The sequence below is a fragment of the Lepeophtheirus salmonis genome, chromosome 6, assembly GCF_016086655.4.
Source record: "Lepeophtheirus salmonis chromosome 6, UVic_Lsal_1.4, whole genome shotgun sequence".
In the NCBI taxonomy this organism is placed as follows: Eukaryota; Metazoa; Arthropoda; class Copepoda; order Siphonostomatoida; family Caligidae; genus Lepeophtheirus; species Lepeophtheirus salmonis.
The window spans coordinates 28,171,362-28,187,605 of NC_052136.2; the positions used below are offsets into that span (position 1 = coordinate 28,171,362).

The 16,244-nt window shown below is 30.9% G+C and overlaps 1 protein-coding gene across 1 annotated transcript in view; it reads right to left on the reverse strand.

Annotated features, from left to right (window-relative positions):
- The window catches only part of LOC121119624 (netrin receptor UNC5C), a 119,573-nt gene that overhangs the window by 48,171 nt on the left and 55,158 nt on the right, over nucleotides 1–16,244 (reverse strand). Inside the window, exon 5 of the mRNA XM_040714339.2 lies at nucleotides 1,220–1,393. Within this exon, the coding sequence (XP_040570273.1) occupies nucleotides 1,220–1,393 (174 nt within the window). The remainder of the gene's footprint in view (nucleotides 1–1,219; nucleotides 1,394–16,244) is intronic.

Genomic DNA, 16,244 nt, shown 5'->3' on the forward strand with positions numbered 1-16,244 from the left:
TTACACTAGTGTTCTGTCGATCTTTATTTATTCAATCCAGTCCAATCTTAGGACCGGTGCTTAGGACTGTTGGTCCTTGGAACCAATCCTTAACTAATTGATAATTGCACATATCTGGCTAAAAAAATAAATATCTACTTCATTATATTACGAAGATAATATATTAATAGTTAATTATATAATTTAGCGTATTATATAACATAGTTATTAAAAAAGGAAAACACACTTATTGAGGTAACGAGAGACCGATTTAACCATCTGTAAGGATTGACAAATAGACTTAATTTACTAGATGGTACCAGACTGGAGTGGACCGCGGTCTTTCATCCTAAAAAGGACCGACACAACACTATCTTACACACCTTGATGACGTTGTGACTGGACATATCAGCCCAATACTCCTCAAAGGAATCATTCAGGGAATCACTATTACGGTAGTGGGTACCTTACAGTCCTTCCTCTTCACGGAGACCCATATTCCATAGATGAAGCCTTGTAGCTGACATGAATCTCCTGATGGATAAGTGGCATAAAACCCTGGCTTCATAATCCTTTTATCACCTCCGAGCTGTCCAGACTTGAATTTGAAAGGCCAAAATTGTCAAGAAGTCTTCATTGACAATCCTTTTGTGTCCTCCACTTCCTGGACAAGCTGCTGTTAATGAACCTCCAGACCTTGCAAACCAGCTCAAAAGAACAGTTCACAATATTTACAACATCCTGTTGTAGAGTGATTGTCAGGGAGAAGATCTGTAATCTGTTGTCTTTATGTCTCCATTGTCATTGTTTGTTGACGTATTGTAACCAATAATACAGCATATGAAATCCGATAAATTGCAAAACAATTTTTTTTAATAAACCAATATCAATTAGGAGTAATAATGGCTTTATGGAGCTATAGCTGACCCGGTATGATATACTTATACACTCTGTTCATATGTTTTGCTTTCACTTTTAGAAAGCTACCTCGTGTGTATTTGTGCGTTATTTGGAGGTAACCCTCATATTTTTAAATAGAAAAAAACAAATTTTTTAAAGAATATCGTATTTTTCGGCATTAAAAAATACTATGAATAAATTATGGTTCCACGAAAGAGACGCAACGATTAATAGACAGGTAACAGAGAAACACCTGTTACTAACGTCTTTTTTATGGGAGCATGCACATAATTAAATATTAAATATGCATAAAAATGTAAATTACTTGAGAAATCATTACCTGGACAGAGGACATGATGCGTACATTTATTTTTTTGAATGTAGAGGCCGTTACACTCTGGGCCTCCCCAACGAGGAGATGGATTGTCACATTTCCGTGTTCGACCGATGAAACTAGAGCCACATTTTCCACTACAAGAGCTCCATGAGGACCAGTCCGACCAGCCTCCCGATACTGCAAATTAAAATTATTCATTTGTTATAAAAATAAGTGTATATATATTTTTTTTTTGTGCAAATTTGCAAATATATTAGTTATATGTACATACTTATTATATCTATTTCCGATACATTTTTTATTTTTGTACTCATATTACAAAATATTTATTTTTCCCTTAAGGTGTAGATTGAAAGATTTTCATTCATATTGATTAGAAATTCAATCAGTAAATCTTTTTATGAAAAAAATTATATCATTTTCTTACAGAAGGAGATTCTTTTTATTTCGAAATCTCCGCAAAAATTTGGGGAAAAAATTGCATGTTTAGTCAATATCCGATATAGCTCATATTAGTTTTTTTTAAAGACTAAGAACATGTACAACAATCTTGAAGTACTTTTCGCAAAATACTTATAACGTTTTCAAAAGTCCAAGAAGAAATCAATTAGCATGATCTGATTGACTAAAAGCCATTGAGAATAGTTAACAAATTGCTGTTCTGAGATGTTCAATAAATAAATATATATATATTTAAATGACAAATTACACAATTATTTCTTCTGTCCAATTATAGAACAAATAGATAAACGTATTCATAGGAATTATAAATAATAAAAATCGTTTTTGCAATTAGTTGCATTTCTATGAGGGAATTAAGTTTTGCAGAGTATTATTAAACCTATAATTAGGTAAATACATGATTATAACTTTTCTGGTGTTTTGAAATTATAATCCTTGCTCCTTTCTTAACGCAAAAATGTTTTTGTTTTTTGAAAATCGGTCAAATTCAATTATTTCTGATTTTTTTTAAATCGAGATTTTGAGTTACTTGTAAGAAATTGAGATTTAAAAAAATTCAAATTAACAAAGTGACGGTTTTTTCACATAACATCTATAAAATAAGATTTGTAATTCGTCAAATAAACACATATTTTATGTTCATAAAACTGAAACGTCATAAGTAAAGATTTGGCACAATTTCTCTTTACGAATCCATTAATTATATATTTTAAATTGAAAACATGACGTCCTTTTCAAATTGTTCAAAGTAAGGATGTCAAAACTCATGTATCAAATGAGATACGTCTGGCGTGCACAAATATTTTAGGATATTACCTAATAGGGACCAATTAACATAACTAAATTATGAAAAACATGATTTTTATTGAATTAAGACAAAACAACACCAAACCAATTTATGATATGTTTCAATACTATATTTAGCTATATTTTTCATTCAAATGTTCTGCTTCATAAGGAATACCAGCCTTGACACGTTGGTGAATAGATTCACATTTCTTGACAATCAAGGTAGTGTCTACCTCTTACCACGCTGCCATGATAGCAACGAATGCAAATTTATATGGCGAGGCCGACATTTTTCTTCAAGATGCCCCAAACTGCAAATCCCAAGGGATTGAAGTAAGGGATTGAGGGGGGTGGGGGAACATGGATGCCATATTTTTGTTCAGAAGTTTTATTTCTCCTTGTTTGTATAGGGGAGTAATGAACTCCTTGATGTTCTAAACAATCAGGGGGGGGGGGAGATGCCAACGGTATCTGCAGCCTTCTCGGGACAGACCCTGGACATTGCTCACACTTAGCCTTTTTGGTTCTCACTCCAACATTCTACACTTTGAGACATGGGATATAGACAAAACTTTTGTATTTTTCTTGCAGCTATCGTTTCTTTGACCATTGTAACCTTGTACTAAAAAATAATGGGGACATAATCAAAGTTAAATGTATTGCATGTTTTGGCTCGAAAAAGTGTAAACCTTCACAACCCATTTGCAATGTATATGAATATTATTCCATTTGTAATAGAGGTACAGCAGAGAATACAATTACAAAACAATGGGGGATAATCTATGCAAATGTCCAAGACAAAAAATATGGAGTAATATTATAATGATTTTTGCATATATGTATGTCTGCAAACAGATTTGAGCGTAAAAAAATGTAAAAACCTTCAAACCCTCTGAAATGTGCTGTGCAAAAAATATTAATGAAGTAGAAAAAATATATTTATTTTCACATACATATGTAGACATAAAAACCCAATCTGGGTTTTTTTTTTTTGGGTTATCGAAATTTTTTTTTTTTTTTTTGTATCATTTTGTGGTTTCAATTTTTTTCCTCTAATATTTAAAATAGAAATGCTATTAACTGGAATTCAACAAAACCTAATCTTTAATGAAGCAGTGCGTCTCAAACGGTGGCAGTAGTGTGTGAATAAGAGATTTGAAAATATATTTATCAATTAATTAATTAAGAACAATGAAATTTTAAAAATAATGTAATAATACAAAAAAGAAGTAACAAGATAAAATAATCCTAAAATATAAAATATGTCTCACAACAAAAGAATTTATTAAAAATTACATGATGTTGGTCTTGTTTTCCTGATGAAAGTATCATTGGTGTTGAATTCCAATCACCAGCCGATCTATAATAAAAACTATGCTTAAAAATGTCTATATTTTTTTTTGGGAGGTAGATCGTGTTTGATCAAAGAGTCTCGTTTGGTGGAAGATATGTCCTTTATATAATATACAGGATGGGGAGGATAAACAAAAAACAACGGCACAAACCTGGCTTGTAACTTTTCCAACGACTTAATCAGGTAGTTTCTTGAAGGATTCTAAATCTAAGATCCGTACATTAAGATCAGGGGGCCATAAAATTGATAAAGTTTCACCATGACCGAAGGGTTACGATCAACAATAAAAAAATTAAAATTTTTATTTAGAAATATTTAAATAATTTTTTTTTTCAACTAAAGAAGGAAAAGGCATATATATCCCCAGATATTTTATCAGTTAACTAAAAAACTCCATAACTAATTTGGAAAAAGACTATAATGTTAGATTTTTTTGGGAGATTAGACCTTGTTATCAGTTCGACAAATCTAACATGTTTATACAAAAAAATAAAATAATGCTTAACTACGACATAAATACTAGTTTTACTTTATACTTTATTTAGAATAATTTAAATTAAACTTTAGTAATGTTTCAATTTGTAACCCTCACAACAATAAAAAAAATACAAGTTAGATGCTATGTCAATATTTTTTAAGCATATTTTATTTGTTATAAATCAACTTTAACTTAATCTTCATATGAGTACAATTGAAAATTAAAGTGGCATGTCTTTCCCTAATTATTGGTCTTTTTTATAGAGTAGACATAATAGATAATTTACAAACTTATATAAAAGTCTATATAATTATAAAATTGCAAAGAAAGGGGATACATTTGCTCAAAGGATTTGTGAGTCGTAATAAAAAGGGCCTAGAAGAAAAAGGCTCAGATAAACACTGCATGGGAATCGTTTTTATTTGACCTTGGGGTTACTGGTGCTGATTTCACTACCAAAGTAGTGAACTTCGCAATTTGAAACACTAAATTGTCAAATTAATCACAAAGTATGCCCCTATCTAGTTGTTGGAATTAAAAACGGTACACCTGTCGGCAGCAGCAAGATATGCTGCCTTAACCCCAAAAATATATTCTCTAAAGGAATATATCAAGGACAAATACGGCCAATGGAATAAAATGTTCTCAATTTACCGTTTGTAATGGGATATTTTAAATTACATATTGGCATATTTCAGATTGACATTTTAGGTTATTGCACTTTCTTTGAGTTCTACTCAAAGCTGAAATTTTAAACTCGAACGTTTATATATGTATTTGATTGACGCGCATTGGATTTGTTTTATATTTATGTGAATGAAAAAAAATATACTAGGTGAAGACTCAAAAACTAGAATCCTGCAATTTTGTACTTTCGACATTCAAAAGAGCTGACAAAAAGCTACAATTTGATGTTTTGATGTGGACACACTCGTCCAAGAAGGTGCAGCATTATACAGAGAGAACATGGCTGCCTTCTGGCCTTCAGCATCCCCTGACGTGAACCCCACGGACTTCGCTGTTTGGTGTGTCTTGGAGGGAAACACAAATAGGATTTCTTACCCAAATATCTATGCTCTGAAGGCCGTGATCACAGAGGAGTGGAACAACCTGTCTTTGGACCTTATCAACGCCATTTTTTTTTCTGTTTGTCTCCGTATGTACGCCATCATTCAGAATGAAGGCGGACATTGTTGAATTAACAGCTTTTGATTTTAAAAATTTCACATAAAAATGGCACAAAATAAAAATCTGTAGAAATGAAAACGGGTTTTTAATTTTTGAGTCCTCACTCTGTACATCCTAATAAACACCAAAATCTAATAAAGGTGAGAATTTTTTGAAAAGCAAGGAATTATCTAACAATAACAAGCTATAAATATTGATAAATATTCATCAAGACAACATTTGCTTACTTTTATTTGCCGACACACCTTGGAACAATGGTAATAGTGCGAAAAAAAGAATACAAGAAGGAAGGAAGAGGGAATCAAAATGCACATTTTCATAGCCATCTAACATTACTTTTTTTTGCACTTTTTCTTCGCTAATGGCTTCTTTGTGCATACAATATGCCGTATAAATGAGGGTAGAAAACTTGGGTGCTTTTTAATATATCATCAATATATTTAAACAAAATCTGGAAATATGTTCCATATTTCCACACATTTACTTATGACTATATTTTTTCTTATCGATATAAGACCTCTTCTACAGATATTCGCTCAACCTCTATTAAATTTTTGTTTGAATTTGTTTCGAATGACAAATTTATTTCAGTTATCTACAAAAATAGTGGAGCTTCCACATTCGAATTTTTCTAAATCAAAAACTAAAGTCGAACCAAATAGTTCGATTTGGAATTCGTAAAAAGACCAAATAGTCGAATCCACTGTTAATACCTATTGGGTCGTAAACAAAATTAATTCACCAGTTAACTGCAGATCTTTTTTTAACAAATACAAATGATCTACATGCATAGTTAAAGTTGTAAAAAGATGTATTCCCAGCCAGCACTCAAAAATCTTGATATTTTGTAACTTGTAATATTTCATGCAAATATATATTTTGAAAAACAGGCATATTTTCCCCTTCTTGTTTTAATGTTGTGAAGCCATATTGGCACAATTTTTATGACTGTATTGTGTATAATAAAATCACTTAGGGGCAATTTCCTTACACTTCTAACGCATATTCTAAAGCAAAAGTTAATCTCCCAGTCTAACTGTAGAGCTTATTTTCACAAAAACTAGAAATCTACAATGTAACATCAAATCATGTGCAATTTTGGTTTTGTTGATTCCGTTCTTTTAATTTTGATTTCAAAGATGCAACAATTCTGTGAAAGGCTAACTGTCGGAAATGTGGATTAAATTATGCATGTCTAAGTGTAACTGTTATATAAGTCCTTGATTAATTTAAAAAAAAAAATCCCTACAAAAATAATGGATTTCTTTTTACTATACCTATGGTAATCAAAAAAACAATTTTTTTACAAGCCAGTTTGGTTTATATTTATAGTCAAAATGTATTAAAATACAGACACGAAAATATCGGTACCGTGACAAAATTATTAGATACAATTTTCGAATAAACTTTTAATAAGTAAATGTAATAATATAAAATTGGCATATATTTTTTTCGGTATTTCAAAATTGATGCATTTTGGTAGAAACAAAAACAAACTATATATTCTTTTTTCTCTTTGTTCCTAACATTTTCCTATATATATATTTATGTATATAGTACAAACATTAAAAATAAAACTTCTTCATTCAAATAAGTAAATAAAATAATAATATTGCAGAACGAGCTAAAATTAGAGACTAAAGGGGAAAACTATCCATGGGATTATTCTGCATCACAACCCAATTAAACTCTGAGTGAGAACAGATAGTATAAGTATCCTTTTCTTTGCATCACCCATTAAGTTTGAACATAATGCTAAATGTTTTGCCGAGACAAATAGTCTTTGTTTGGTCATGTACACACGCATTAAGCGAGGAAGGGATTGCAAATTTTTTGTTTTTGGAAAAAAAAAAAGTTAAGAAAATATTAGTCAAAAGTGCATCCTTTTTATACTTAGTGTCTAATTAGACATTTTGTAATTTCTCAAAAAGGCGGGAGGGGGAACCAAAGGAGAGACAGTAAGTAATTTTATTGTACTTTTTTTGCTCTGTAGTTATTAGTTATGCGAATGGCATCGAGACTGAACTTATTTTCGGGTTCTGTATATATTAATAGAGAATATTTTGTCTGTCTGTCTGCCTGAATATATGGAAAAGAGTCAGCGGGTGCACTGTATATAGTACTCCATTATGTATATGTGCTCCCTGATGTTAATCAAATACTTATTTATCAGAATTTACATAAAAAAAAGTTACACTGTTTATGGACCCAATACAGCATCGAATGCTCAAGTGTATCGTGGTAATATGGACGTCTAATATTTCGATAGAATAATGGAAATCACCAAGTTGGACCGGCATATGAACACTTAATCTATTGCCCAGGAACAAAAGATTAGCCAGAAAACCTTTTGGAATCATCTAAATTGGATAATCCTAACTATGTTAGTTTTATTGTCAAAATAAAGAGAGAAAACTCTGAGAACTTTGTACTTTACCTATTCAAATGAATATTGATTAATAATTTACGAATTGAACGAACTAGACCATTATCATCTGACTATGGGGCTTTTTCTGTTGCTTTTTTGAGGAGAGATTGTTTGACACAATTAATGTAATGATGTGTCAAATGTTACTATAATAATAAATAATCATCATGTTCTAATAATATTGGGTTATTTATTGTATGGGCATCAGTAATGAGTAAACATTTTTACAAGTCCTGGATATATTTTAGTTTAATTACAAACTTTGGATAAAATGTTTCTAAAATTTGAGATAATTATCTGTTTAATTTTAGTTTCGGATCTGGATGTTAAAGTTTAGGTATCCAAAATTTACTCAAATATTTACGTCTACAGATCCGAACTGACTCAGATCCGAGAAAATGTAGATCCATCCTATATTTACTCAAGATCCGATACCAATACTTTGGACTCTACTTTGAATTGCAATAAAAAGACTTTCTACCGCGTGTTCTGTATACTATTATGTGTGTTCTTGGTTGGAATATCTGGAATTCCTTCTTTCGTGGAAGGTATAAACATAATATAACACATACCTTGCTATATCATGAAGTATCACTCGTTCAAAACTATGTAGAGGGACGTCTATTTCACACTCCCTCCCTATCTTCACGTTAAAAAAAAATAAGGAATTCGTTTTCTGAATATAAATGACTTATTCATAAAATATTGCACTTCTTTCCCAAAGTAATAATGCTATCCTGTCCTTATTCTTCCCTTTTGCTCCTCTCAAGGACCCTTCTCAGAAGAGGGTAAGGGGGAGTGATCAAGATTATGGTACACTTTTTTTTTCCACATTCTTGTATGTAAATCTATATATTTTAAATCAAAGGAATTTGAAATCTACGTTTGAAAGATTTAACAAAAAAAGAAAGAAAAAAAGCTATAAATAAAACCATCAAGGATTTATGACCTTTTTGTTATTTGCTGTCGTCCATGGCTTACATATATATCAACATATTCATGTTTGATTTTTCTAACAAAGAGAGAGGAGGATTGGAGAAGAAGTGATGTGAATCTGTAATATACTTAGGTTGGAAAATTAGATAAAGGACGTTGCATTCATCTTGAGAAATCTATGATTTTGCTAAGGTTAAATATTTGTAAGGGTAATTCCATGATAAATTTTTACAATCAAACCTATTTGATTTTGAGTAGCCTTACTTGGAAAGATAATGTTGAATCAATAACTCAATCCACCTTTAGCATTTAATGATATTTTATTTATGATTTAATGACATTTATATTAATTTTGAGAGATATATCGTCAGCAAAAGTAAAGAAAGATAAGTATTAATCATAATTAAAAGTCTATTATATAGTGAATAAAAATTTATTTGACAAATTTGTCTTTGGTTTAAGTTATGCAAAAAATGTTAACCATGAGGTAAAATGATACAGTCATGGAATTAGCAGGAATAATGGTTCTATATGGAAAATTTAATAATTTCTCCAAATGATTGCCTTTATATTTTGACATACTTTTTTCTATAATAACTTAAATCTAATTTCAATTTGTTTATGCAACTTGTAATAAGTGTATTATCAGAAAAATGAATATTTAAGTGTATAAATTATAATTTCACTTTTTAATACTTGATTATTAAATGACGTTGAGAAAAATAATACAAAAAAAAAATTACTCAACTAAAATTATTCAAAAATACTTTTTTATCTGTAGACTACGTATGACAAGTAAAGTAGTCAAGCCTATTGAGTGGGGACACAAAACTGCAAGAAGCTTGACTAAATTATGAAAAACGTTATTTTTATGGATTCAAGAAAAGACAGCGTAATAACAATTTTTGATATGTTTCAATACTATATTTAGCAGCTACATTTTTTATTCAATAAGTCCTACTTCACAAGCAAAACCCGCTGTGACACGCTGGGTAATAGATTGACATCTCTTAATGATGAAGCCCTTGTCTATGGTGTACCATACTGTCATGATGGAAACTTTAAGTGAATTCAAATTTTGATGAAAGTTGAGGCAGATATTCTTTGACATGCCACCCTAAGCTGCATGGTCCAGGGGGTTGAGATCAAAGCTGAATTATGTCCACATGAAGGCATGCCAGAAGTAAGTCATATTCTTGCTGCATCATTTTTGGTTCTTATTGCCTCGTTGGACCTGTAATAGAGTTCTTGATGTTGTAAACAATCTGGATGGTGATGCCAACGGTCTCTACGGTCTTCTCAGCACTGACAACGCTGCTGAGGAGATTGTACACTCATTCCTTTTTTTGTTGTTGCACCGACATTTGTAAACTTTGAGACATGGGATAAAAACAGAACTTGTTTATTTTTGCTTCAGCTGTCATTTAGTTGCTTAATAAAACATCACAATTAAAAATAATGAGGACAAGGTCGTAATTAACTATTCGAGAAATACCTATTACGATTATTCTTGTGACAATTATTGTGTGGAATTTTTTTTGAGCTAGCTAGCTTCACCCATGGGGAAAGTTTGGTTTTATAGTAAATAGTGAATAGTTGTGTTTTTTTTTCCACCCTACCATTATCCGTGATGAAACAACTTGTCCCCCCCCCCCTCCACCAGCTGTTCTTTGGCTTAAACAAATAATATTTATACTTAATAGATAATAGATTTTTTGATTATTATTTAAAAATTTATCCCAGCACTTGAGCTTTGAAAAATAACTCCATTGGTTTCCTTTATAAATACTGATAGCAAATGGAACATTTTCTATATCAGGAACAATTTATTTAGAGCGTCTGTAGAGATTCTTCACCTCAATTTCCTAGATGTAGTCAGTCTACTTATACATCACTACCAACATGTCAATATGATGATGAGTGGATTACCATGCGTCTCCAATTTAAAAGTAATTAAGAACTTTTTTTGAATTTTAAACAGGGGAGAAGAAAAATAAAATTATACATAACAAATTTTTTTTTTTTAAATTGAGGAATAGTTTTTTTTACATAAATAATGTTATAAAAAAAAGTAGGTATAATTAAAAAATATGCAAATGTGGTGAGCATCATCACTCATTATCATAAAAGAATGTTCTCTTAAAGTATTAGTCAGGTAAAATAAATAAACAAAAGGTAATGAAAGCAGTTGAAGTTAAAAATGAAGAAAGGAAAATAAACTTTACAAAGCTTCATAATGAGGCTTTCAAAAAATATATACATATAAAAATTGTAAATATAATCCTGGCAATATGTTTAGTTGTATTTGGACTTGATTTAAGCTTTACAGATCCCTCTCCATTTCGTTTCAGTCGTTAAGAGGGAAAGTAGATTAAGCTACCGGGTGTAAATTTTATTTTGACACAAAGAAGAAATTGAATTTTGCTTATGCTGTAAATCAACATAAGAACAATTTTGAAAAAAAAGTTGTGAAAATTAGAAAATCCCTTTTAATTTTTTTTACTTTATAAGGTACATACATCCCAATATTCCATAAACATACTTAAAGTCAGTAATTGACCTTGTAATCAAATTTGAAGGATGAGTTAAAGTACTCCAGAATGTTATGTGATGATGGTTTTTGAATACATTAAATTCAATTTGCGTCGCGTCCAAAGGGTTAAGAAGAATAATTAGTGCTAAAAATGGAAGATAATTTGTCAGAAAATAAAAATGTAATCCGCACGCAATTTTGACAAAATTCATTATGGCTTACTTGTGCATGGACGGGCTGCATATTGAATGCTCAAAATTAGGAAGAGTTTACAATTTTTAGACAATCATAAAGATGTAAAAAAATGTATATTCCTCCGTTAATAATCATTTCCACTCTTTCTCTAGAGTATTTTGCATTAATCCACATAAAGTGGTTCATAATTAAACTGACACCAAGAGAACAGATATTGAGTATATCAGGGCACTAATAAATATGCTCAAAATGGCGAATAATCTCAGTCGACTATTTTAAACCAATCAAATAGGAGAAAAAAATAATGACTCATTGGTTGATACTCATGTACACTCTTTCCCTAGAGTAATTTACATACAGTGTGTCATAATTAAACTGACACTCAGAGAACAGATATTGGTTATCTCAGGGTAAGTATTGAATATACTCAAAATGGCGAATAATCTACAGAAGACAATTTTAAACCAATCAAAGAAGAGAGAAAAGGATGACTCATTGGTTGATAATCATGGTCAATCTTTCCTCAGAGTCCTTTACATTAATCTATATAAAGTGTGTCATAATTAAACTTACACCCGGTACAGATATTTTGTATCTTAAGGATGCTTTCAAATTGTTTTGTACTTTGTACTTATATGGATGGTGATTACGAATGAGTGAGCGAAGGAAGGAAAGAAATGAGAAAGGTACGTCGGTATAACTATCATCATGATTTATGTGTTTTCCTACTTTATGTTATGTACGCATTTATGGATATGGAAGAAAGGATCATGTAATGTACGCAATTTGTTTTATATGTACCTATATACATATATATTTATTTATTTAGATTATTATTAATAACAACTACATAATACAAAACTCATAACTCTGCATCCATTCATTCCATAATGGTAAGGAATGAATGGATACAATCCGCTTTACTTGGGTCACTTTATATATATATACTGTATCCCATCATTATTCCAAGGTATATTCTGTAGTGTCTGTAAAAGTAAATCTAATAAGGCTTAAAATAATTATTGGTAAATGCTTTCTTCTACAATATAAAACCTTCCTTCATTTTCGTACATTTATTTGAAATTAAAAGATCAACACAAATGAGCTTCTTACAATAATATAGAAAAACTCGGGGTTTAATCATGCTTAAAAAAAAAGTATATTAGAAAAAAAAAAAATATATAGAATACCCAGAACTGGATAATATTGATTTTTGGTTCAGTAGGTAATAGTAGGGAGGGATGTGATTCTATGAAAGTAAGGAAATTCAATTTTAGTCCTACTTTTCTAATGACTACATATCTTAATCATTAATTTAGCTGCTCTAAGCGGCACTGATGGCTTCCAGGCTACAATGGAAGGACTGACACCCACGGTGGATGTTGTCCTACGTCATGGCGTGGCAGTGGTGGCTGACAGTAGCTTTGAGGGCCTCGGTGTTTGGATGAAGGACACAGCAAGCTTTCCCCAAAGGTGTAGTTAAGGGGGTTCTCATGGACTTAAAAGGATTAGTCTGTGCTGTTTTCTTTAACTCCTCCAGACCCAGTTTGACCCTTTTGACAGAGCCATTCTTCCTCTCCTACGTTTTGGACTTGCTGACAGCCTAGACGGTGGTCCTCGATACGTCCAACTTCATAGAGTGGTCGAATGAAAATTCTTTGATCAAGTTCAAGTGTTATTTTCTCTTCTTATTCGTAAGCTAGAGAGTTCCGGTTTCGTTTATTTTTTAACTAATTGTCTATACTTTAATATCTCGAAATATAGATTAATTTCAATCTTAATTAATGATTGAATTAGTAAGTTTTCAAATTTCAATGAATCCCCCGGTAGAGTGTGAATACAACTTGGTGAATTTCTGGGTTTGGTCAGTGTGACTCCCGTCCTCATTATACTGCAGCTCACTTGACTATAGGATCTGTGATGCCTTCGAAGAGAGAGCCTTTGTTACCCATCATATGAATATGGATACTGGCTGCTCAGAAAGAAGTGGGCTGCCATATCGAAGGAATACGTGAAAAATACCTGTAAGGTTTCAGGTCTAGGATCTAGTCCATGGTAGAGACCAAGGGTAGCCACTTTGAGATTTATGTAAAATAAAATAAATATTTAAAGTATAATTGTCTTACTATTTATACTTTTTATGAATCTTAATAAATTTGAGCTTGAGAAAAATTCGTACATTAATTATACTCATACGAAATATTCTCGAGGGTATTTGTTAACTAGAAACGGGAAGGAACAATTATCACTGCCATATTTTTATTAATAAATATACAAATTGTTTATAATTAATGTGTTTTTACCTAACTTTTTTGGCGTTTTGATTCCCGAGTTTGAAAAACCCAACTATAGCACTGCTCTCAAACTAATAAAATCTCATAAAGTTTGTCAAAAATTACGAACAATATTTAGAAAAAACTCTTATTAAAATACCCATTAGTATTTAAGACATTTAAAAACTTAAGATATGTCTGCCAGTTATATCAATGTCGCATTATAAGTATTGGTAAGCGCTCTTAAACACCTACTGAACTAATTTTTATATATACTCAAGATTAGAGAAGTAAAAAAATAAAATTTTTTGTTGAGTTTCAACCATTATGAAATCATGTCAATTTAGAGGCTCTCATATTTTGATATCTACATAAATTCACATCTAATGAAGCTGTCATCATTCTTTTATGATTACCTTGAGGAAATATCTGATATAATAGATATACCAAAATGTTGTGACATCTGAAATGTCTGAATTATATTCTTTTTCATTGAACAAAAAAAACAAACAAACACACACATTTATAGGAAATGACTTCGTATTTCCTTGACGATATGAATGTGCCTAAACTTCCTTCTTTTGACGTCTATACTCAAACGTCATTATATTATGTGTTGTCACACAATTTTTTCATTATAAAATTTCTTACAAGAACATTGCTTTTTCTATTCATAGTATCATTTGGTAGTTTTCTTTGTGGTACACATTGAAAACTACTCTTTATAATTTTGTAATGAAGTTTACAACTGTTTATTTCTATTAATAAATACATTAGACTGGTTCTCATATGATTTATTTTGAAATCTTAGGTGGGCATAGCCCAAAGAGAAGAAATATAAAGTTTGAGACGTATTCATCAATGCTTGGAGTTTTCTCTCAGCCTAGGAAACTGTAGATATCACAAATATACATAAAAGTAGAATTCAAGCCTTCAAAAAGATGAACATTAGTGAAAATAGAGCATTTATATAAAATAAGTATTTTGGATTAATTTACAATTTTACAAAAGTTTTAATATAGTTTCTCTCAAACATGATTATTTTAGCTAAATACCGTGTATAGCGCGCACTTTTTTTTTGTTCTGTATCTTTAGCAGAATTTTTTTTTTTTTTTTTTTAAAGTGTTTTTCAAAGCGAAAGAATGCGAATTTTACCAAAAGAAACATTCTGAGACTTGTGAACGCTCAACATTTCGAAAAAGAAAAAAATAAGAGCCAGTCTTATAAGTATATTTATTCACTGTTAATGTTTCTTGGCGTACAAATAGTTGAGAAGGGGAGAAGGATAACCTTTCTAATCGGATTAGTGGCCCCTTTCTTAAGATAAGTTGTTGTTTTTCATTAGTCTGAGACGTCAAGCATCACACAAAACGTGTGTTTTTCTTTTTTTTTTATACAAAGATTTTGAAATATACTTAAACTACTTAAAACAAATTGAATAGTTTTAATGATTTTTTTTTTTGTTCTAATCTCTCCCTCCCCAATTTTCTAATTCTTTTTTTTCTAATTTTCTTCCACACTTTTTGAGGGTCTGATGTAATATTTCTTTTGTATATTCTTATACAATTTCATAAATATGGAAATATATGAAGTTACATAAAAATAAAATCCGTATGTCTCTAAGTGTGACAATTGAATTTGGTCGATATAATAGTTTTCCATGCAAACAAAATACAAACAGAATATCTTTTGTATGAAGCTATGAATGAAATATTTTCAATCAAAGAATTGAAAAATAATACTTATAGTTAGAAATGCAAAAATCTGCATGATTTTCATAAGAGCAAATTAAAAAAAAAAGAGTGTGTTGGTAACTTTCTAAACAACTCATCTAACTACGGAAATCACATCTTAGTGAGGACTCCCAATTTGCAGTAGTATGAATAAATTACAAATAATGTATTTTTTTTGCAATATTGAAAAGAACACTCGAAATCCGTAAGTGTATCCGTATGAATACTATTTTTAGCTATATTTTTTATTTAATCTGCCTTCCTTCAAAAGTAATATCAGTATCGAAATGCCTTTCAATAAATTGAAATCTCTTGATGATGGAGGCCGTGTTTACAATCTAGAACCGCTCTTGATGATAAAGGATACCATGGCGTACTACCCTGTCATGATGGCAGCTCGGAGTAAATCGAATTTGTACGATATGTACGGTAGACAATCTTCTCCATGACAACCAAAACTACAAAGTAAGGAAGGTTGAGGTAAGGGCTGGTAGAGGGCAACATTGAGGGTTGCAAGAAGTCAGCCATATTGTTGTTGCAGAAGTTTTAATTCTTCTTGGCTGTATGGGGCTGTAATGGCCTTCTTGATGTTGTAGGCAGTCGAGAACATCAAGTGTCAACAGTCACTGGAGCTTTCTGGCACATCAGGTACACTTAGT